At 46.3% G+C, this 23,505-nt stretch overlaps 1 protein-coding gene across 1 annotated transcript; it reads right to left on the reverse strand.

Moving 5' to 3' along the window:
* Positions 1-3,788: 3,788 nt before the first annotated feature.
* On the reverse strand, positions 3,789-19,135 carry LOC118915209 (zinc finger protein 77-like). Its single transcript, XM_036890727.2, has 8 exons — positions 18,947-19,135; positions 12,476-12,602; positions 11,258-11,438; positions 10,695-10,819; positions 8,374-9,955; positions 7,092-8,281; positions 5,665-6,607; positions 3,789-4,459 (listed from the first exon to the last, which is right to left on the reverse strand). Exons 1-5 carry the CDS (start codon positions 18,947-18,949, stop codon positions 9,285-9,287), a joined length of 1,107 nt encoding a protein of 368 aa, XP_036746622.2. The 5' UTR covers positions 18,950-19,135; the 3' UTR covers positions 3,789-4,459; positions 5,665-6,607; positions 7,092-8,281; positions 8,374-9,284.
* Between the last annotated feature and the right edge of the window lie 4,370 nt (positions 19,136-23,505).

A 23,505-nucleotide genomic window follows, 5' to 3' on the forward strand; every position in this document is an offset into this window, starting at 1 on the left:
TTACGGGGCCAAGGCCAGGCCCAGACCCCAGGCCCCATTCTGCGCCTCCCCGGTGATTAGCTGGGCCGCTTGTCCGCAGTGAGCGGGCGGAGCAGAGGCCTGCTTCCCAAGCTCCGGTCCTCCCTCCTTTCCCCAGAGCCCAGACCTCCGCCCACCCTCAGCCTGAGCAGCAGACAGCCCGGCTGGGGACAGGCTGGCCCGGGGTCTGCACCGCACACCGCACAGCACACCTGCCCCTTCCCGGGCCCCCCTTACTCCCTGCCTAACACAGGCCCTTTACCCAGCGTTCCAGGAGCTTGCAGACCTTACACCCGGAGAGGCTTCCCTACGGACGTAGGACTCCGGCCCCCAGTGCAAACCCCCACCCCCGCCCCAGTGCAGGACCTCGTAAGTGCAAGACCCCCACCCCCAATGCAGAGCTTCTGCCCTCGGTGCAACAGTCCCTTTTCCCTCACCCCGGCAAAAGTTCTTTTGAATGAGATTCTCTACCTACTATAATCGAATTTTCACCTGATTCTGGCTTCCCCACGTGCCCACAATTGCCCGTCCTGACCAAACTTTATTCAGAATACTGTCCTCCCCACAGACCCTACTTTGGGTCGCCCGCCACCAGGTCTGAGCAACCCTGAGATGCAGAACGAGGGCCTGGTGGCCTGAGCGGCAGTGCGCCGTCCTCAGGGACGCCCCATCGGTCACGCCGCCCCTGCCCGCCCTCCTGACACAGCAAAGCCCGATCTGCGTGCCGGACACGCCGGGGGAGCCCTCGGACCCCATCCTTGTTCCTGCTGCAGCAGCCTTGGGAGGAGGTGTCCTTAACCGAGTCGGGAATTGACCGAACCCGGCAGGTCCAGGGCGGGTCCCCGCGCCCACGCCGGCCCCTGACCGCCCGGACGGTCTCGCTTCCACCGGGCGCCACCACCCACGGGCTCGCGGACAGGACGCCGGACCCCACCCGCGGCCGAAGAATCGGGACCCCGGGTGGGAGGAGGGCGCGGGGAGACCGGGGTTTTTCCAACGCCCCCCCCGGCCCCGGCCCCGGCCCCGCGCACTCACCATCTCGCGGTCCCGCGGCCCGGGCAGGCGAGAGCCCCGCGGACGGGTCCCCTGGGGCCGCTCGCGGCAGGTGCGCACGCGGGAAGCGGCTGCTGGGAGCGATGTCCACGCGGTGGGGCCGGCCTCCTGGATTCGGAGAGTCTGGACCCCTCCTCCGAGCCTCTGATTTGACAATGCCCCGAGCCGCGGCGCCCTGAATGGACAGTGTTCTCTCGGTTGCCCTGAGTGGACAGTGCCCCTGACGTTAGCAGCGCTGATTGCACAATTTGAGCGTCTGCGCTGCCTCGCCTGCGTGATTGGCAGTTGGAGTGGTCACGTGGCTAGACCGTGCTAGCAAGATGGGTGCGGGCCGCGACCTCAACCTGCCGCGCATCTTCCCTGACCCAGACCCGCCCGCTGCGTCCCGGGGCACGTCCCGCTCCCGCTAGACAGACAGGCTCTTGTCCGCAGCTCGGCGTCCGCTCTGCGCTCTCTTTCCTGGACCGGCGGGTCCTGACTCAGTTTCCCCGCCGGGCGCCCCTTGTCTAGCCGGGACGGGAGGTCGGGACCGGAATGTGGTGACCCCTAGGTTTAAGGATGTCATGGGGGAGAGATCAGTTTACATCTGTACCCTTTGTTTAAAAACCAAGACCCCACCCCAGCCCGCGGCAGTTACGTCACCTCGTCTGCGACTCAGCACCGCTGCTTGACTCGTGACCTTGCTCCGGGAGGTCCAGCCCTTCGTCCCACCATCCTCTGGGTGGGTTGGGGGCTTGAGGTCAGCAAACCTTGGCTTGGGTCCTTTTTCACCCACCACCAGCCCGGTAGGGCTCAGCACAGCCACAGATGTGAAATGCTGGAATTTTCCCGTGTGCCACTTACTTTGCAAAAATACTTTGTCAGGTACTGTTAGGCAGGACGATAGAAATGAGCGGGGTGGAGAGAGAGTGAGGCCAGGAAAGCCCACTAAAAAAAAAAGACCCAGGGTTAAGGAGTTAATCAGTTCAAGCTCAAAAAGCCAGGAGCAACTTGGCCTGGAATGTTTGAATATTCCCCAGGTAAAGGAGGGTACTTCAGCATCGTCCATGTCTTTATTGTATTAATCATGCAGGCCCAGCTTATTTTTTAACTTTACCTGTATGCTGTTTTTGTCTCCTTCAGCCCCAATCAAGTAATTTGCAACCTGGACAATGAATTTAGCATGCAGGCCCAGCTGTACACAAACAGAGTAAAAGGAAGGATTCCATCTTAAAGATTGCATTTTTGTGTGTGTGTGTGTGTGTGTGATTGTTGATGTATTTAGACTTATCCATGGCATAATCAAGGAGGTAATATGAATGGAAAACTATCACGCGTACATTCAACAAACAAATATTACATTTTAATGCCCAGGAAATTAAGAAGTAAGATTCTTAACTTATTCTTTAGCAAACAGACAATAGCTCAGCCCACCTTGGGGCTGGGCAGGCAGCCTTGTTTGATATGTTCCCAGACCAAGAAGCTGGTATCCCAGGGTGAAATGAGGGCAGTAAATCCCGTGTGTTAGGTTAACTTTAAATATTCAGGGGCCACTTAGCAAGTCTGCACCCCCAGCCTGTGGTCACATTCCTAAAAAAATCCTTAAAAGGGGGAACCCCCAACCTTTCAGGGCGCTCCTCTCTCTGAGGTCGCCTGCACTTTCTAAGTGCGTAAACTTTTAACTCTAAACTTTCTCTTTTCAACCTTTCAAGGCGCCTGCTGCACTTTTTCTCTAAGTAACTTTAAGTAAAACTTTTACTCTGCTTCGCCGCTGTCTCTGCCCTTCAATTCTTTGTTGCGGCGGGGACAAGAACCCAGGAGAATACACAATGCTCTCCCCAACGGGTACGCTTTTAATAAGTCCCTGTGAATTTTGGAAAGTAAGTCTGTATTTTCACATTCAGATTGCAGTGATGTTGCTAAGCTTGGTGGATGTTAAAAAACAAAAACAAAAAAAAACTGAAAAGTGGGAGCATTATGTTAATTATATTTCCACTTAAAAAGACTTAAAGGCCAAAGTAGCCATAACCCTACCTCCTGGCCACCAGTACTTTATGCTTTTGCCTATTCTGTATATCTTATACAAACGGCCTTGTGTACCTGGCTTCTTCCATTAGCACAAGATTTGCAAGGTTCGTTCATGTTGCACTGTGTCCATTTTATGGTTGAATGATACTCTATCCTTTGTATATGCTGTGCTTTGCTTACCCATTCATCCACTGATGGGCATTTGGGATGTTTCCACCTGTGGCTAGTTTGAATAATGCTGCAATGAACATTGTTGTTTGAACACATATTTGAGTATCTGTTTCAATATAGGTAGGAATTGAATGGTTGGGTCATGTAGTAATTCTAGGTTTAACTTTTTGGGGAGCCACCTAGCTCTCTTCCACAGCAAGTACACCATTTACATCCCCACCAGCAGTGCATGAGCGCTCTAACTTCACAGCCTTGCCAATACTTGTTTTCTCATTTTCTGATTCTAGCTCTAAAAGTGGGATCTCATCACAGTTTTGATTAGCAGTTTTCTGATGATTAGTGAAGGTCAGCATCTTTTCATAGGTTTATTGACCACTTGTATGTCATCTTTGGATTCATGTCTTGGCCAATTTTTAAACTGGGCACTTGCACTTTTCTTAATTGAGATATGAGGGTTTGAGACAGAGAGGCAGCAGGGCCTAACTCCTGCCCGGTTAGAGTAGGTGTGGGCCCTGGAAACACAAGTCTTACAAAACAAGTACTTGAAACAATGTAACAATTTATTCCCCATCCGGACCCATTGGTATAGAACAGCTCATTGCCCATAGTCCTGTAGGCCCATTAGTTTACAATAGGGTGTCCGGGAAACCTTCACAGACAGAGGTTAATATAATTAGCGTTCTGGCTGAATCTATAGCAAACTCCCGCTGCAGCAAGCATAAAACCTGGACACGGAGAGTCCCAGCAGCAACCTTCCCCTCCCTGTGCCTGAGGGGAGTTCCACACTTTCTCTTATCCTGAATAAAGCTCGCTCTCTGTACCTGAAATAAAAACTCTCTGTAAATCTCCTGCCTTCTCTGTTCACGAAGTTCAGTCTTTGACTCTGCTAACGAGAACCCTGGCATCATCTTCTTTATGCAAACCTTATCTCATAGATGATTTACAAATAAGTTCTCCCATTCCGGTGTCTTTTTACTCTCTCGATAGGATCTTTTGATGTACAATTTTAATTTTGATGAAGTTGTATCCATTGTATCCATTTTTTTGTTGCTTGTACTTTGGTGTCATAGTTAAGAAATCATTACCAGCTCCAAGTTCATGAAGATTCTGTTTCCTTCACTCTCAGGTTGCCCATGACAGCCCACTGGTGGGGAGGGGCTTCTTAGCAGAGCCACTCAATTCCAGGAACTGGGACTGTCAGAGCCTCACCCTGCAGACACCAAAATCCCAAACGTATAAAAGAGAATTTCCTCGTTTCTTTATAGTTTCATCCCCTGTGTACACAAGTTTCTCCTATTTTATATGGCAGGTAAATAGAATCAAACAGCACGGAATATTTTATATCAACTATCTTTTGTTCAAAAATGTTTAGAGTCTGACATACCTTTGCAATTCACTCATTTTTATTAACCTAGTGTTCCCCTTGTAGGACTCGACCATTTTTGTGTATTGATTCAACTGCTAGGTTAATAACTCAACGGCTAGGTGAAAAGTCCTGTTAATCATCATGGATCAGTCTGTCATCAGAAATCCACAGGTTTGCATTTTCCAGCAAGTTATTCACAGACCAGAGGCTGCCATGGTTGTTGATTTTCACTGATGCATTGATTCCCATCTTCTCTAGGTGTCACGATAATTTGTGTAAGATCTCATATCTACGGTGAACACTCATTCTCTTAATAATTTTAGACTCTAGGAATTTGGCTCCGTAACGATGGTGCAGCTAAAATCTGCGTGGCACTCGGTTCTCCTACTGCACTGAATGAGCAGTGTTCCAAACTTGATGTTCCAAACAAGCACCTTCCTCATAGCAGACGGTGGGCATGTCTCTTACTCAGAGCTGAATGCAGGCCCTGTGTGAGCTCCATCACCGTATTTATGTGATTAAAAGTGATATGCATTTGCTTATTCAAACTCAATTATTCTACACATTTCCAAGAAAAGCCCTACTGTGTTTTCAAATCCGTTGTATATTAATAAATGTTACTCTCTTTTAATTTTCATTAGCTGAGAAGGTATATAAAAAAATCCCCTTGTAATTATGGGTTGTCTTATCAACCTTGCAATTTTCTCAACGGAAGGGAATTCTTAGTGAATACTACTAGGTACATATGCATGTAGGGACTTTTTTATTTCAGGTGGATTTTTAATTCTTATATACTTAAACTTATTTCATTAAAGTGAGTTACAATACATTGAGGGTGAAAAAAATATTTTTTTCAATGCTCTCTAGTCAAAGACCAACAAGATCACACCCATAGTCAAAGAAAGGGGGTACACTGACTTAGAGAATTGGGATAATACACCCCATGAAGTGTAGGATGTGTCAAATAAGAGGAAATATTATGACATACAGGGCATTAGGACTTAGTTTCACATACGAAGTGCCTAAAGGACATATTACAGCATTTAAACTTCTGTTGGATGACTTGAATGTCCAAGAAGTGTTCCTCTGCCCTGGATTCGATGCTTCAGAAGGCAAACATAATTTTATGATTGTATATCTTTGTAGTTCTTATCTAGAAACCACGAAGAATACAGTGCAGCTACAAATGATTGGCAAAAAGGCACCAGAGATTAGCAAGGAGTGGGGAATGGTTATTTTGCAGTTTGGAGTCTGATTTTTAGCCTTTTTACATATGCATGACTATAACATGCTCTTCATTTGCCTTGACCCATCACAGACACCCAACTGCACCATCTGATGACAGAGTTGGGGGACGCTGTTTCTTCTCGAGGAGAAAAGCCACAGTAGTGAGCGCCAGGCCAGCTGGCACTTGTCTGCGACTACGACTGCCACTTTCATTTACTATTTGAACACTAACACGTATCTTAATCTTATCAGGCACTTGTTTTACGTTTTCCATAAAATAGCTCAGAACATATCAATTCAGTTACTTCTCTGCAATCTCTATAATGTAGATATTTTTATTATCTCCTTTTATGCGTTGACTAAGGCCTATTCATGTAGGTGACGTGCCAGAGGCCAAAAATCTAGGATGAAACCAACACAGGATCAAGATTCCAAATGATTTTCTCAGTCATTACTCATTGTCATTATTTGCACTCTAAGTGCAAAATAAAAAATTATGCTCCATACCTATCTAAGCCCTGCCCACGGTTCCTCATGCCGTATGATTCCCACCTGCTCCCTTAGCACCACCCTAGTATCACCCCCTTTTTGCAAGCCATTACTGTATGTCTAAGACCTGAGTGTAATACACTTGCTTTCTTGAGCCTTTCTGTGCCCCATCTTCTTACCTTCCCATGATTGGCCATCTCCTAGAAGTACACAGCACAGGGGCAGATTGACAGCCTCCAAACCCTCCACGATTTCAGGATCAGGTTCTGAGAAGCACTTGAAACAAAAGAACCCTTAAGTCACAAGGAAAGCACTGTCTGGGTGTTTAGAAGGGGTAATGATTTGTAGAAAATGGTTGAAATCAGGAATTTTATGGTTCTGCTTTGAATAAAACAAGAGTCCTACGGGAAATGTGAGTGTGAACTCATTCCCACTGGTGGGGAAATGGCAGTGTTGTGATCTACACCCTCCATGCCATTACTTCTCAGCGACACTACACGGAGCCCTACTGTGTGCTGGTATCCCCATGAACAATGGTCATAGGGGTGCTGAATCACCACCAGAGAGGAAATCCACTCTGACAACTGTTGGCATTGCTTATGTATGAACTTGTTCACTGTAAAGGTGGTACAGATGTGCTTACTGGCCATTTCCTCTCCCAAGTCCCAGAGGGGATGCTTATCCTACACATCATTTGGAACAGCCAGGGTCCCCCAAAATGCAATACTCTCCCCCTATGCCCAAGGCGAGAGAAACTGACCTTTCTCAGTTGGTGGCAGGTAACTGACTCACAGCAAGTCTGAATGAAAAGAGAAAGGCGTGGCCCATTTTCATCCGGTGGAATAATTCAAGGGAACATTGCTGGGCAACAGCATTATTCAAGCAACTACCACCAGGAAAAGACATCCTGTAGGTGTTAGGCAAAATTACTAGCAAGACAAAAAGAGGGAAGAGAGGTTTCCATTCAGGTATCAGTTTTCCATTAACCCTCTAAGAGCAATTTGGAAAATAAACATTTAGAAACTGCACTTCCAGGAATCTGTGGAATTCACTCAAAGCAGTTATACCTATAAACTGGACGAACTCATTCCCACCACAACTAAGTACTCACTACTCACTTCAACAACTAACGTCTTTGTTCCAGTCACGGTTCCCCCTTCACCAGTTATGGGACTGCAGAAGCCAGATTCCTGGTGACCTTGGGGCTGGAGGCCATTACATAAGCAGTATTTAGGATTTCACTATTAGGAATGAAAAACTAGTTTTAATGAAAAAAAAAAGGTAGATGAATTGGAATTCAATAAAAACACACCAAGAAGAAAAATGTCAAAAGGTGTGAGCATTTTATACTATTACTCCAGAATATATATAGAAATATGGGCACATTTACAAAACCTAGGTAACGAGCTAAGAAACAATGTACAGAACTATATTTGCTTAAAAAAATGCATTGTTTTGAATCATATATGAAAAATGAAAGAATACATGGTAGGCAATCCTATATAAAAATGGCAAATAATCAAACTGACTGGGCTTATCATTTAGAAGGCAATCAGCTAGAAGAGGAAACTCCGACAACTACCAACTATATTCACAAGTGCTTATTTCAATCCTGGAGTTATCGAAAAATAAATAATACAAGGCCAATGTAGCCACGCAGCAGTGCAACCAGAGAAGTGCTCTGCGTCTGTGGCTACAGCATTGAATCTGTCAGGGTGGATGCAGGAGACAGATCGACTCTTAGAACAAGATGCTTACTAGAGAGATCATGTAACTAGAAGTGTTGGCAATCAGTAGGGTCACAGGATGACAGACACTGCTCGGTGTGACAGCTTGCAGAGGTCCGAGGCACACCAAAGAGCTACAGGAAAGTGCAAGGACCTGTGTGGACCTGGAAACAAAAGGGTCCTTCAGGAGGGGTCTTCTGGAACAAGCTTGAGAAGCTGGTGCCTAAGAGGCAACATGAAGCATGTGCTTGCTGGGAATCTGTTCCACATGGGCAGGGCCAGGAGTTGGGACCATGTGCTGTACTCAGGGCCCACCTAGTTCCCATGCATCTCTGTCTCCTGGTGGTACAGAACAGAGAATCATGGCTTCTCCACTTCTGCTTTCCAAACTTCATGCATCTTCCTCTTACGAATGTAACTTAAGAGCCATAAACACAAGCACACTGGGATGTAGTTTCCCACCATACCAAAGCGGACTACACAACTCAGTAGAACTGTCTGGACACTAGCTTTACTATTCATGCCTTGTCTCTCTTCTGAATTCAATACACGGTGTCCAACTTCTCTGCAACATCAAGGACAATGAGCAGAAGACAAATTATGAACATAATCAGAAGAGACTGTTCACTTTCTAGATCTTTCCACAATTAGTGATTGCTGTGAGGAACACACATGTGGTATCTAGTAGCAACCAGCAAATGTGGAAGATACATTTTTCAATAATAAAGATTGAAGGGGAAGGTAAACATTTTGGCAGGAAATTCCAGTATCTGCAACAGTGGGCCAGAACAGGAATTTCAAAATAGATCTCATACCATGATCAAATACTAGGAACATAATAGAAAAGAAGATTCAAAACACTCTTCATCTAAAATTATATTGAGTTGTATAAAAGAAGACCAAAATACAAAAAACACCCATCTAATTTGGGTCCAAAACATTGTAATGGAAATACCACATGTTTTGTGAAACTGTACAATTATTGAAAGTCCAAGAGACAAAATATATGTAGTGAAGATGAAGGGGGCACAAAGGAATACATATTACAAAAGTGTTCGTATCTGGAGCATGCATTATAAAGTGATACCAGGAATCAAGGATGAGGCCCTTACAAAGACAAAAGGCTTCTGCCTGGCCCTGAGTTTTCACATACAGCATGGGCGAAGTTCACAACTGAAGGTTTTCCAACAATCTGTCCATTCCTAAGATTTTCCTCCAGTTTGTTCTCATGACAAGGCTTTAGGGGAATGCAGGCTTTCCCACTCTCCTTGTATTAAGAGTTTCTCCCCAGTGTGTGTCCTCATGTGGGCTCGCAGGTTTGAAGGATACCTGAACGTCTTCCCACACTCCTTACACTCATAGGGCCTCTCTCCTGTGTGGGTCATCACATGGCCTCGCAAGCTTGCAGGATATCTGAAGGTTTTCCCACACTCCCCACACGCATAGGGCTTCACACCAGTGTGCGTCCTCAGGTGTCCTCGAAGGGAGGAGAGACGACTAAAGGCTTTCCCACAGTGTGGACATGCAAAGGGCCTCTCCCCAGTGTGCATTCTTGTGTGTATCTGAAGGGATGAGGACTGACTGTAGACTTTCCCACACTCCTTACATTTATAGGGCTTCACTCCACTGTGCGACCTTGTGTGACTTTGAAACTGATGAAGCCGTCTGAAAGCTTTCCCACACTGCTGACACTTGTATGGCTTCTCCCCAGTGTGCACTGTCACGTGGCCTTGGAGGGAATAGGAAGAGCTGTAGACTTTCCCACACTGTGGACACTCATAGGGCCTCTCTCTGGTGTGCATTCTCGCGTGTCTTCGTAGGGATGAGGAACAACGGTAGGCTTTCCCACACTCTTTACATTCATAGGGCTTCGCTCCAGTTTGTGTTCCCACATGTCCTTGAAGGGAGGAAGGAGAAATGAAGGCTTTCCCACACTGCAGACATTTATAGGGTTTCTCCCCCGTGTGCATCTTCATATGGACTTGCAGGTTTGTGGGAAAACTGAAAGCTTTCCCACACTCCTGACATTCATAGGGCTTCACACCTCTGTGCAGGTTCATATGATTTTTAGAATGTTGAAGCTCTGTGAACGCTTTTCCACACTCCTTACATTTCTAGGGTTTCACTCCATTATGTGTTCTCTTGTGTCTCTGAAGGGAGGAGTGAGAGCTGAAAGCTGCCCCACACTCTTTACATTTATAGGGCTTCTCCCCAGTGTGTGTTCTCACATGCAGTTGTAGGGATGAGGAACAACTATACATTTTCCCACAGTCCCTACATTCATAGGGTTTCTCCTCACTGTGTGTTCTCACATGCTCACGAAAGTAGGAGAGGCAACTATATCCTTTTCCACACTGACGTCTCACATGTTTCAGAAAGGAGGAGTGGTAAGTGAATGCTTTCCCACATTTTGTACACTCAAATGACTTTCTACTACTGATATGTTCCACATATCTCTTAGATTCTATCTCAGTACTCTGACCTTTATAGAGCTTCTCTACAATGTCAGTTCCCACACGAGTGCTTAGGCACAAGACAGGACTGCAGGCTTGCCCACACTGATAAAGTTTCTGCCCAGGGTGAGATCTTTGTTGATCCTTAAGGAAAGAACAATCCCTGAAGGTTTTTCCACTTACGGCATTCATAGGGTTTATCTCCAGTAGGATAACGCTCATGTACAAGAAGACTTGTAACCTGATTCAGGGCTTCTCCACGTTGATTACCTTCATCACGTTCACAGAGACTCTCCAAGAAATGGCTTCTGTTCAAAATAGGAAGCACACCATTAAGGATTATTCATTATCATCACTGATTTATGAATGATCTATTGATGGTTGTTAATGATTACTTTGACTACATACTGGCCATTTTCAATACACGGGCATGCTTTTGGCACTGTCTGCATTGTTGCCAAGTAAAACCGGCTTGAGGCTCTGGCTGAGGGCTCAAACACAACCATAACTTTCCTGGCTTATGTGTGGCCTTTTTAAACAGGTGGCTTTCTTACACGTGAAGTTTCCTTAATCATTCTTTCCAACTGAATCATGTTTCAGACAGTCAATATTTATCACATTTATGAAAATATTGTGTAAGTTCTCTGAGTACACAATTACTGAGCTAGGTTTAGACTTTTCTTTAATTTCAAATTAGTCTGACATTCTGCCAAGATTCCCCTTCCTCCTGTGGGAGGGCCACTCACCTCAAATGCCTCTCCTGGACTTGGGGCTCATCTCCAATGTTATAAAATGTCCGATTTTCTCCAAAAATACACATGGAATCATTTCTTGGAACACTTACTATTTTCCCTCGCCTTGGTATTTCATTCTCCAAAATATCCCATGGAGGACTGGATCCATTGGTTTGAGCTTGAGTGTAACACTCTGAAATTGGTAGCACATTCATTTTTTATAGTGGGACAAATGAAAGAAAACAGATGGTGTGTGAATTTCTTTTCATCTACTGATCCCAATATAAACAAAGTTCATAAGGAAGAATGAGTATGGACGGAAAGAAAAGCTCTGCAGACCTCAGCTATTTGGGATGTTGAACGTTAGAGGGAAGGTGTGTCCAAAGGGAAGCCTACTCATTAAGAGACACTTCAAAGAGATGGAGGCTGATGTGGAGACACTGTCAGAAAAGTAACAGGGGAATAAACTGGGCAAAATGTACCTGTCCAGAGCTGCCTTTATAAGAGGAATACACAGAATCTTCCCAAGTGGGTGAGGAGATGGGAAAAGGGCATGAGGGAAGCCAGGTACATGACAAATGGCACCCTTGAGAAAGAAATACTGAGTCACACTTCTAAAGGATGTGTCCAAATATCACTCAAATTTTACGCAGGACCGGCTCCTCCCAAGGCTTGCTGCTGTATTGGTGCTCGCAGGCACAGAAGCCCCGGATGAAGCCTCCCCGCACTGCCCTGGCTGCCTTGGGGACGTCACCCTGTGTGTGTGGCTGCTGCCCTGCCATTGGAGAAAAGTTCAGCAAGAGGTAGGATTTGATGGGCAACAGGGAGTCCATGAGATGCGCCACTACTTTGGTCTTCAAGGCCATTGGCGATGGGTAAGTGTGTATTTCACTGCAGAAAGATCACTGTGTCAAATGTGGATGGACCTCAGTGTAACATTTACAGGGGTGAAAAACATAAAACAGCTCTCACTTCCCCAAAGTGACGCGGGAGACCATGCTCACACATAAACTCATGCAGTCTCAGACATGCATCAAGAGAAACAGAGAGTCAAAGGAACATTCAAATGTTGTGTTCATGGAAAAGCTGACTGACTCTAGATACATTCCATGAAGTCACAGACCACATCTTTCTTTTCTATAAAGAATTCCCAATCTTGGCCCCAAAAGGACAATCTTAGGAGATCCTGGTTTTCTAAAGGACTAGCTGAAGGGAGGGAGCCGTCCTTACCCACAGAGGCCAGGTGTCGGCAGGTCTCCAGCATCACGTCTCTGTAGAGCCCCCTCTGAGTGTGATCCAGCAGTGCCCACTCTTCCGGGGTGAAGTCCATAGCCACATCCTCAAAGACCACCAAGGCCTGAAACACCCCGCATATTCTATTTCAGTAAGGCACCACCTCACCAGCGTGGGAGGGTGGGGGAAGTTGACCATCAGGGAACTGGCCTCAACTCCTAGGCCTCCTGAGCTCACACGCTCATGGGAAAATGACAATAAGCAAGAAAAGCAAATGGAATATACTCAGAGATGGTAAGTGCTTGTAAACTTAAAGCAAAATGGGAAAACAACTAATAAAAACTTAAACACACAATGTTTACAAGGATAATTTTTAGTGAGAGCAGATTCCGAGGTATGGTAAAGACTGAAAAATGATGCCCTCATTCAGATAATATGGAACTGATACTTGGCTCATTGAAAAAATTATTTCCTTCTCAGCTCCAAGAACTGGAATCAGAAGGTCAGGATGTCACTGACACTTAGATTCCAGTGCTGGCGGATCTGAACAGCTCTCCCATTGAAAGTGTTCAAATGCTAAGGTGCCTGGTCTAGTCCCCTCATTCCAAAAGAGGCAGAGACCTGACCCCTCCCAAGATTAGGTGGTCACCGCGGGCAGTGACAGAGGCCAGACCCCGGGGGCCTGGCACACCTACTGTGTAAGATGAGTGCCTGGTTCTGGAAGAATCTGGAAAGCCAACAGGCCCTATCCAATAAATAACCAAGTTCTCAGAATCAGAGGGAATGGCACCACAGAGACAAAGGTGGGTCCCGAAGGAGCCGAAGGTAACAGAGCCAAAGGCGACTTTAACAGAGAGAAAGGAACACCTACTCGGTATCTTTACCGCAGTACAGGATGACATCACACTCGTGAATAAACAGCAAACAATTGTCAGGGGGGAATCAGAAATTGTTTAAACAAAAAATAGATTCGATTCTCATTCTAAAGCCAAGAAATCCCAAGCTCATCAGCTAGAAAGGAGGCAGTGCTACTTCAAATGGTGTTTGCTGATCACACACCTGACAAGAGACTTGTATTCCAAGGATATTTTTAAAAACTCCTATGATAACAATGAAAAAAAGGACAATATAGAGACAAATAATACAATTAAGTCTTGGGAAAATACTGTGAGCAGACATTTCTCCAGGGAAGATATAAAAATGGCCAGTAATCTCATGAAAACAGGGTAGACATTAGTCATCAGGGAAATACAAATTGAAACTGCAAGCAGATATGTCTTCCCGCCCACTAGGATGGCTATACATACAGACGAGTAACTGCTGGTGAGGACAGGAGGAATTTGGAAGTGCTGTACGTTGCCAGTGGTAAAGTAAAATGCTGCAGCTGCTTTGGAAGAGTCTAGCAATTCCTCAAAATGTTGAACACAGAGTTCCCTTAAACAGCAATTCTGCTCCTAAGTCTCTACCTGGGAAAACCTAAAACAAGTATCAACGCTAAAACTAATATAGATACTCACAGCAGCACGACTCATAATAACCAATAAGTGGCAACAACTCAAAAGTCCACGAACTGACTTGGATGGGCAAAATGTGGCATATTCACACAATGGAATATCCTTTGGCACTAAAAAAAATGAAGTACTGACACACAGCACAAAATCAATGGGCCTTCATAACATCAACAGACTTCACGAAAGATTACACATGGTATATGATTCATATGAAATGTACAGAATCAGCAAATCTATAAAAGTGGATTAATAATTTGCCTGGAATCCAGGGAGGGGGTACACTGGAAACCGGAGTGACTTCCAGCAAATACATGTTTTCTGCAGTGATATGTGTACTCTTAACATGAGAATAAGGAGATGATTGCACATATCTTTAAATAGACCAAATACCACTGAATGTGACACTTTGAACAGGTAAACTTTATGGTGTATAAATTATATCTCCATTAAAGATGTTTAAAAAATAGATTTTGATGACCTAGGAATATATTGTTCTTAAACTAAAGGCAATTTTATTCAAAAACAACACGAGGTTGGGTAAATAAAACTGAAAAATGAACAAAAGTACACGTTTCCGACATCGAGCAGTTTGGACATTCTTATGACCAAATATGTATTTCCCAGGTATATGTGGACTTCATCCACAGCTCCTGAAAACACTGCAGTCCTAAAAGTGAAACAGGTGTTTTGTCAGGTTAATGAGACTTCTGGCCCCCCACCCAAGGGCGGGGCTGGAGGCTGAATCAGCCAGTGGCCAATATTTTAGTCAATCATGACTGTGCAACGACGCGCTCACAAAACCCCTGAGCCCTCCCTCACCCTCCATCCAGCCTCCTGTCTGTCTGTCTCCTCTCTCTCTAGAGCTCTGCCCCTCTCCGTGTCTCTGTCTCTCCTGTCTGTCTCTCTCTACCTCTAGCCCTGCTTTGCCTTCTCTGCTCGGTTGGGTCCTGCTGCTTGGTGGGAGAGGGCTTCTATGCTTGGGGAGCCAGAAAACACCTCCACGTGCCCAGAGCCAGGCCCCCCAGCTCCCCAAGGGCAGAAGCTCCTTTATTTGGGACCTCGCCCTGTGTCTCTCTTCATCTGGCTGTTAACTTGTATCCTTTGTGTTGTCCTTTATTAAATTGGTAAATGTGTTTTCTTCAGTTCTGGGAGCCACCGCTAGCAAATTAATCAAACCTAAGGGGGAGGTCATGGGAACCTCCAATCTGTAGTCGGTGGGTCAGAAGCCCAGGGAACTGCCTGGGGCTTGCGACTGGCGTCTGCAGTGAGGAGTGCAGGGCAGTCCTGTAGGTCGGAGCCCTTCACCTGGGAACCTAATGCTGCTCCGGACAAAGAGCATCAGAATCGAGCTGAGTTCTCCGACACCCTGCTGGTGTTCGAGAATTGCTTGGTGTAAATACGTGTGGGAAGACCCCCTCCCACGTACTTACACACATTGGAATTGGGTCTGGGTACCCGGATGAAGTTACACTACTATTTACTACTATGTAATATATTGTTACTGTTATACATATATGTAGGAAAAAAAATACACCATTGCATTTGGTGTCAGAGATGTTACAAGGAGATACGACAAACCACTTGCGGGAAAAGACTTGTTTTTAATTAGATGTAATAGAATAGATGTATAGAAACCAGGAAACAGTGGAGATTATGCCAGGACACGGAACATCTGAGGATGTCTGTGCTCATTAAAGGAATGAAAGTGGTAGATTCATACATCCCTATACTCCTAATGCAAACCTCAAAAGGTTCCTCGCCCAGGTACCAAATATTCAAAACTCTGTGATTCCAAATTGTAGAAAGAAATGGCAGAGTATTACCAAGACCAGAAAGAGACAATTCTAAAACTATTAAAAGATCACCACATTCCTAAGTAGAAAGGCAAAAGGCTTTGTTAAACTTAAAAATACAACTGCAAGTAATTTTACCTCTGCCAGCCTCCTGACTTCATCTTAAATGAGGTTTCCTTTTTAAAATTTTTCACAGCTTTTTTTAAAAGGAAATCTAACACAGAAGTGTTCAAACAGCATATGAAGCCAACATGTTGATTTCACTCCAGGAAGGCAAGGTGGATTACATACCGATTCCTCCATGAGTGTAATTTTCCCACTCATGTCAAAACATATTAGGGTGCGTGGGAGAGGAGATGACGTGGATAACGGGGCACAAAATCTCAAATCATAATGCCGGTTGGTCAAGGGGACGGAAGTGCTATAAGAAAATAGTAATTTATCTTCCATTTACCCCATAGTCCCAGGCACGGTGAGAATCATGCCTGGGCCTGCCCCACCTTATCTCTAAACATCCGACCCTCCCGCCAGGCAACAGGCCAAGCGGATCCGCCACACTAAAAGGCACAACTGTCTGCACCATGCTGCTTTTCTCTCTCTCTCTCTCCCCCCACCCCCAACCCTGGGGCAGCTGCTTTCTCTTTCAGATAATAAAATCTCTTGCATGGGCCCGTGTCCTGAGTCGTTCTGGGTAAGGAAGGTCGCCGCTAGATACCCTTTCAGGTGCAGCATGGAGAATACAGCCAGTAGTTCTGCAGTATCTTCCTATTTGACAGACGGTAACTACACTAATTGGGGTGAGGACTTAATAATGGCTGTAACTGATGAATCACTGTGTTGTATACATGAAAGCAATATGATTGTATATCAACTATACTTCAATAAAAAAGTTAAACCAAGTAGATCTTTTTAAAAAAGAAAACGAACAGATGAACAAACTGAGACAGGGACGGTGGGTGTAGTCAGAGTAGGGTGAGGTGCTCCGGGGAAAAGCTGGGCAGAATATTTAGTCAGAGCAACGTAACAATGGGCACAGAAGTCCCCATTGAAACTGTTAAGCATTATGCAAAGTCAAGGTCACACTAATTCTCTAGGGAAAGAGACCTAAGAATACAGACATCTTCAGTGAGATCAGTTAAAGGTCAAAGGGCCAGGAGCAACTTGGCCTCGAATGTGTGAGTGTTCTGCAAGGGTATCTCAGCATAACCCGCGACTTCACTGTCAGCCCTGGCAATCAGTCTATAACCCAGCCCACCTTGAGGACAGGGCAGGTGATGCAAGTCCACACCCCTAAGTTTTTCTCATGTTCTCGAAAAATCCTCAACTGCATATAAAACCCCCTAGACAACGCACCACTATGGACTCTCTTGTCCCCTCCTGGCATGAGCCAGGAACTCTACTCTCTCACTTTATTTCTAAATAAAAGCCTGTACTCTGCTCAGGATCCTACCTTGAGTGTTTGTGAAGCTCATTCTTCGGCTTTGTGAACAAGAACCCCGGCATCAAAGCCGCAGGCTTGCAAACCATACATGCTGAAGGCATGGCTGTTTCACGTCAGTCCTCATTAATGACCACACAACTTAAAGACTAGAAGGGAAACATAATCAGAAAAGAAACGGGGTCTAAAGAAAACCTAGAGCCAACTTCCTATTTAACAGTGACATGTTAAAACCCTTCCCGCCGAGATCAGGAGCAAGGAGGTGAGGATGCCCAAACACACAATTCTACACCCGTGAAGGCCTCGCCAGGGGAATAACAGAAAACAAGAAATGGGATGAAAGATTTGCAGAGAGAAAAAAACTGAACTTCATTATTAACAGGTATTAAGATTTAGTATTTAGAAACCCCCAAATCCTACAGACAAAATTATTAAAATGTTTAACTGAGCTTAACCTGAGTGCTGGCTAAAGCTATAAAATTCAAGAATCAATTTCAGTTCTTACTTTGGTTACAGGAAGAAAAAGACATTTTCAAAGAATACGGTTTAGTCAGGTGCCCAGGGCCCCATGTGCCCTGGCCACCAACTTCCACGGTTGGGACGCGTCCCAACAAGGACCAAGAGATGAGACGAGGAGCCTATTCCTATTTCTAAAGGAGACTAAAACTTCTGGAACTCAGGCAGTTTCCTTTAAACACAGGGTGAACACAGCAACCCCAAAGCCACTTTAATCGCGATTTCCTGGGGAGAGTCACAGCCCAGGACACCATCACGTGGCAGCTGCAGGGTTTGGTACCCTAACAGGTGACTAAAAAAAAAAAAATTAGAGAACAGCTTTAAAAAGCGCAGAGTCATAAACTGGCAGCTAAAACGGGTCAGCAACGACCGCCTTCTGGAGAGCCTGGGTTGAGGGGGTTAAGCCAAGTCCAGTGAAATCCTAGGTTTTTTTTCTTTGCGGGGAAAATCCCAGTCCTTCCCTCCCTACTGTGCGTTCCTTTCCCGTCTGTCTCCGGCACCTTCACGGAGGACCCTTCGCTTCTGACACTGCTGGTCGCCAAATGTGGGGAGCTTTCCCCCCACACCAGCAGCTGGCGGTGGTCCCACCCTCAAACCCTCTACCGAGAGGCGGCGTTGGGTCCCACAGGGGACGGCTCAGTCCCACCAGCCTGCCCCCAGCCCCCAAAACACACACCTGCCGCTAACACCAGGCACAGGCGCAGGCTGCCACCTGGGCTCCCGGCCCACCGCCCGCGGATCAGAGGTCCCCGCAAGCCCTCGGATTTATGTTCCTGAGCGGTTCACAGAACTCAGGGAAACAGGTTTTCCGCTTTATTAAAGGAATGTGGGGAAGGACAGAGATGAACACCGGACGGAAGCGATGTGGAGGGCACCTCCACCTGCTCACCACCCTGGAAGCTGTCCGAACCCCCTACAATTGGGATTTTTAGGGAGGTTTCCTCCCTTAGCATGACCCATCATTAGCTCCACGTTCAGCATTTCCCCCTTTTTAAGAGGATGGGGCAGGGCTGACATCTAATCGCGGCCTTTCCCATGGCTCCCGGGACCCCCACGCGGGGAGAGGACAGGACGGCAAACCCCACCCACCGCCCGGGGCGGAGCCTCGGCTCGGGCCCCCAGTGGGGCGGGCAAAGTCGAGCCACGGCCGCTTCCAGCCGGTTCCCGCCAGTTGTCCCAGCCCCTCCCGGCCCTGGCCCCGAGCACTCACCATCTCGCGGCCGCTCTGGGCTCTCCGGGGGTCCTTCCCGCGGCCCCACCGCCCTGCTGCCCCCGCAGGTAAGAGCCACACAGACCGCCCACCCAGGGCCGCGCGGGGCAGGTGCGCAAGGTAGACACCGCAGTGCAGAGGGACTTCCACGCGGCAGAGCGCGCCCGCCCCCGGCCCTGATTGGACGCTGCTTTAGGCTCCCGTGCCCTGAATGAACAGTGATCCGGGTGCTCCTCCTCTTGGGGCCCTGATTGGGCGGTGGTCGGAGACCTTTCCCCGCCCTTGAGTGGACAAGGCTCAAGGCCACGCCCCCGAGTCCATTCATTGGGTAATGCTCCGGACACCGCCCTGTGTTTGAATGGTGCGTCAGGCACTCAGCGATTGGGCGATGTTCAGGCATGCCCTGGCCCTGATTGAATGGTTGTCCATGCCCTCCCTCTGTCCCTGAATCGGCCAGTTTCCCGGGCACCGCCTCCGTCGTTCCTGATTGGACAGTGTTGTAGTCCCCCCGCCAGAGTGATGGGCAGAGGCCGAGGGCACGTAGCTGAGCCGGATGGAACCGCGGGTTCTCGGCCTCAGCCTCCTGTGCCCGGCCTACTTTCCGACTGGGACTTGTCCGCCCGGGTTGTCGGCTCCCAGCAGACCCCCATCTCGGTCGGTTGGACCTGTCTTATAACCGCAGCTCGACGCCCCACCTGCGTCCTCCTCCTGGACCGCGAAAGCCTGACTCAGTTTCCCCTCCGAGCCCCCCTTGTCCGACCGAGCCTGAACGGAGCAGGAGGGCCTGGTGACCCCTGGGGCCAGAGGTCGTACGAGGGCGGGGGCACGATGGGTGTCCTTTTAAGAACAAAGACAACAGTAATGTCGCCGCGGAAAAGGCAGGGTCTGGCTAGGTTTTGATGTGTGACCTATGACACCAGGAGCCCCCCCCATCCATGCCCCCACCTCTGAGGTTTGACCTAGGGTTCCTCAAGTCCCATTTTTTACCCCACGTCATCAAACTTCCCACATCTGAACCAGCCTGGAGATGCCCCAGGGTCACTCCGAAGGCCCTGCCCTGTCCTACCTGGCTAGTCCCGCCCTCAGGTCCCTGTCTACTTACGCCCATGCCCCTCTTTCGGGGGGGGGGGGCGGGGGGGGGAAAGCCGTTTTTGTTTGGGTTGAGGTGCTTGCAGATCTCTGAGATCCAAGCCTAGTCCCTGTTACAACAGTCATTTTGAATAAAGTTTTTCCTGATCTAAATCCACACTTTTTATTGGATAGACTTTAACCAGGAAATCCCCCCGCTTCCTGAGAGCTCGGAGCTGGTGAAAAGTAGGGATTGTTTTAAAACAAAAAATTCCACGGGGTCAATTTAAAAGATCTTATTGGCATTATTCAACAATTCATGAATAGGGTTGCATCCCATTCAGCGCCAGAATTCCGCGGAGCTGTACAAAATGAAAAAATTTTCTAGGCAGGAGGGAGCAGCAGGACCGAGGAAGACACACCACAAAAAGCAGATTGGTTGTGGCAAGGTCACCTCAGGTATCAGGCAATTCCTGATAGACTGTTATAAATTGATGCGAATGGCAGTGTAACTCGGGGAAAGGAAATCCGGGGGCAAAATACCTCTAAAACCGAAATCAGTCGAAGGGAGAAATAAAACTTAAAACCCGTTTATTGTTACAAACTGCAGTCCGGGGCCTTGTCTTTCCTGCTCAGGCAAAAGCAAGCAAGACCTCCCCCTAACCTCTCAGGTTCAGATAAGCCCTAGGGTGCCCAGCTAATTACCCATTGATATGGAAAAGAACAAATCCCCACCCCCTGAGGAACGCCTGTTGATATGCAGATGCACTAAAGCCTGGCAAGATATTTTGGAAATATTACAATTTTACCCGCAGGCTGTAATTTAGCGTGAGTTTGGTGACTCAGGACTTAGCATATGGTCACTCCATTTTGGGTCTGTTGTCTTGTTTTGTTTTGTTTGGTTTGGTATCATTAATCTACAATTGCATGAGGAACATTATGTTTACTAGACTCCCCCCATCATGTTGTCTTGTTTTTAACAGAATCCTACTCCCAGTGCAGGAACTCTTAGCAAAACATCCACAAAACATGAGCTGTGTTTATTAAAATTTCCAGGTGTTCATTTTACACTGGAAAGAGATTTATTTTAGATCAGTTTTTGAGTATGTCCCCAGAGGACTCTGAAATGTCATGGCTGTGTTCCCTAAGGCAACTGAATTAAGAAAAAAAAAAAACATAAATTTGGGGTGGACCAGACAACTCTTCGTGTACAGAACAGAATGGGCAAAAACTGTTAATCATTTAATAAGCTGCCCATTTCAGAGAAATATTTCCAGTTTGAGATGGGATGGTATTACTTGTCAATTTATAAACAGAAATCTAAAAATTAATTTTTGATGGGTTGTGTTTTACAAGTTTTAAAGATTTTTTTCATGGTGGGACACAACACACACACACAAACATTAGAACAGATGAAAGGTAGAGCTGTTGTTACTTAGAGCCCCTAAATGAGAGAAGGAAACCAGGTCAGGCCACACTTGGGTTGTACCAGGGGACAGGGTGACAGCAAGCTGGAACTGTAGGTAGTGGCACATGTATAGCGAGCAGAGTGGGGTGAACTAGATTTTGCAGGCTTCCATGCGCTCAATTAATTTGAATAATTCAGTGGGTTTGGGGCAGAGGAAATGCCCCTAATTGTGTGGTACCTGGTCTATGGACAGTTTGGTGAAGGGGAATCGACTATTTAGCCATGACTTTTAAATAGGATCAAGACAGCAGTTGTGAAATATTATATAACATTTGGTCCCTTAATGTCTTCAGAGAAAGACTTTTTAAAGAAGTCCTTAACGGGGCTCTCTCATCCCGTCCTGGCACAAGCCAGGAGCTCTGTCTGTCCTGTCACTGTATCTCTCAATAAAAGCCTCCCTGGCTCTCCTAAAAAAAATAAATAAATAAAAGAAGTCCTTACATCTTTCAGTATTTTTATAGCTGTACTAATCTCTGAAATTCCTGCATGAGTTAGGTACTGCTTCTGGACTGCTATTTTAGGGAATAGTTCTAGAAGTAGCCCTTTGACCTTTACCCAGCAATATGTCTCAGATAGTAAGTTAAGAAACCAAAACAGTAATTTTGCTCGTTATTAAGTACATCCATTTCTACTATCCATCCTGGGTCTGAGGAGCTATACTGTTTTCATATCTTTATTAGGCATTTGTATTTATAATTCTGTAACTTTCTGTGCATAGCCCCTGCATATTGTATTGGATTTTTTATTGCAATATAATGAGTCATAAGAAAATACATATTTGGTCTTTCAGGTGACCAAATATGTATTTCCCAGGTATATTTGGTCTTCATCCACAGTTCCCGAAAACACTATAGTCTTAAAGGTAAAACAGGTGTTTTGTCATATTAATGAGAAACTTTTGGACCCCCACCCCAAGGGCGGGGGCTGGAGGCTGAATCAGCCAGTGGCCAATAATTTGGTCAATCATGATTATGCAATGATGCCCTCATTCACAAACACCTCTGAGAACAGCTAGTCTCTTGCCTCTGTCTCTCTGTCTCTCTGTCTCTCTGTCTCTCTGTCTCTCGGCTCTGCTCTTCCCGCTGTGCCCCAGTGGATCCTGCTTCTCAGTCGGAGAGGGCTTCTATGCTTGGGAGGGAACCAGGAGGCCTCCACAGGCCACCCAGCCAGGCCCCAAGCTCCATGAGGAGAGAAGCTCCCTTATTTGGGACCTTCCCTATGTCTCTCTTCATCTGGCTGTTAACCTGTATCCTTTGTGGCACCCTTTATTAAACTGATGAGCATAAGTGTTTTCCTGAGTTCAGTGAGCAGCTCTAGAAAATTAGTCAAACCCAAGGGGGAGGTCGTGGGAACCTCCAGTCTGTAGCGGGTGGGTCAGAAGCCCTGGGAACTGCCTGGGGCTTGTGACCGGGGTCTGGAGTGGAGGGCAGAGGGCAGTCCTGTAGGAGTGCTGTCTCCGGGCAGGTAGCATCAGAACTGAGTTGAGTTCTTGGACATCCTGCTGGTGTTCGAGAATTGCTTGGTGTGGTGTGTATGTGGGAAGACCCCCACCCCCACCCCACATACTTACACACATTAGAATCAGTCCAGGAACCCAAATAGAGTTATACTACTATTACTGCCATGTATAATATTGTTATTGTTAATACATATATGTAGAGAAAAAAACACACCGTTGCATTTAGTGTCAGAGGAGAGGGATTTACATTTATATTTTGCTTTTGATTTATAAGAGCTTTTAAAAATATTCATGATGCCACTCTTTCTCTATAGTAGTACTGAAAACATTCCCCAGTTGGTATTTCTTTCATCTTTTATTACAAATATGAATATTTATGACATTTTAACTTTTAAATTTTTTTCAAGTATTTATATATATTTTTTCTTTGGATGTCATGACTTTCACCCCCTATGTATGCAGAATTACTGATTTTTTTTTTAGTATTTTTATGTTGTCTTTTTAATGTCTGACTCTAATTCATCTGGAATTAATTTGGATGTATTATAAAAGAGGGCTGTAGAT

Source organism: Manis pentadactyla, chromosome 12 (assembly GCF_030020395.1).
Source record: "Manis pentadactyla isolate mManPen7 chromosome 12, mManPen7.hap1, whole genome shotgun sequence".
NCBI lineage: Eukaryota > Metazoa > Chordata > Mammalia > Pholidota > Manidae > Manis > Manis pentadactyla.

What these genes read in the sequence shown, in the direction of transcription:
- LOC118915209 (XM_036890727.2), bottom strand. An exon ending in GTCCAGGAGAGGCATTTGAG is followed by an intron (nt 10,820 to 11,257) that starts GTGAGTGGCCCT and finishes TATTTTGAACAG; the next exon opens with AAGCCATTTCTTGGAGAGTC. An exon ending in AGATAAACCCTATGAATGCC is followed by an intron (nt 9,956 to 10,694) that starts GTAAGTGGAAAA and finishes CCTCCCTTCAAG; the next exon opens with GACATGTGGGAACACAAACT.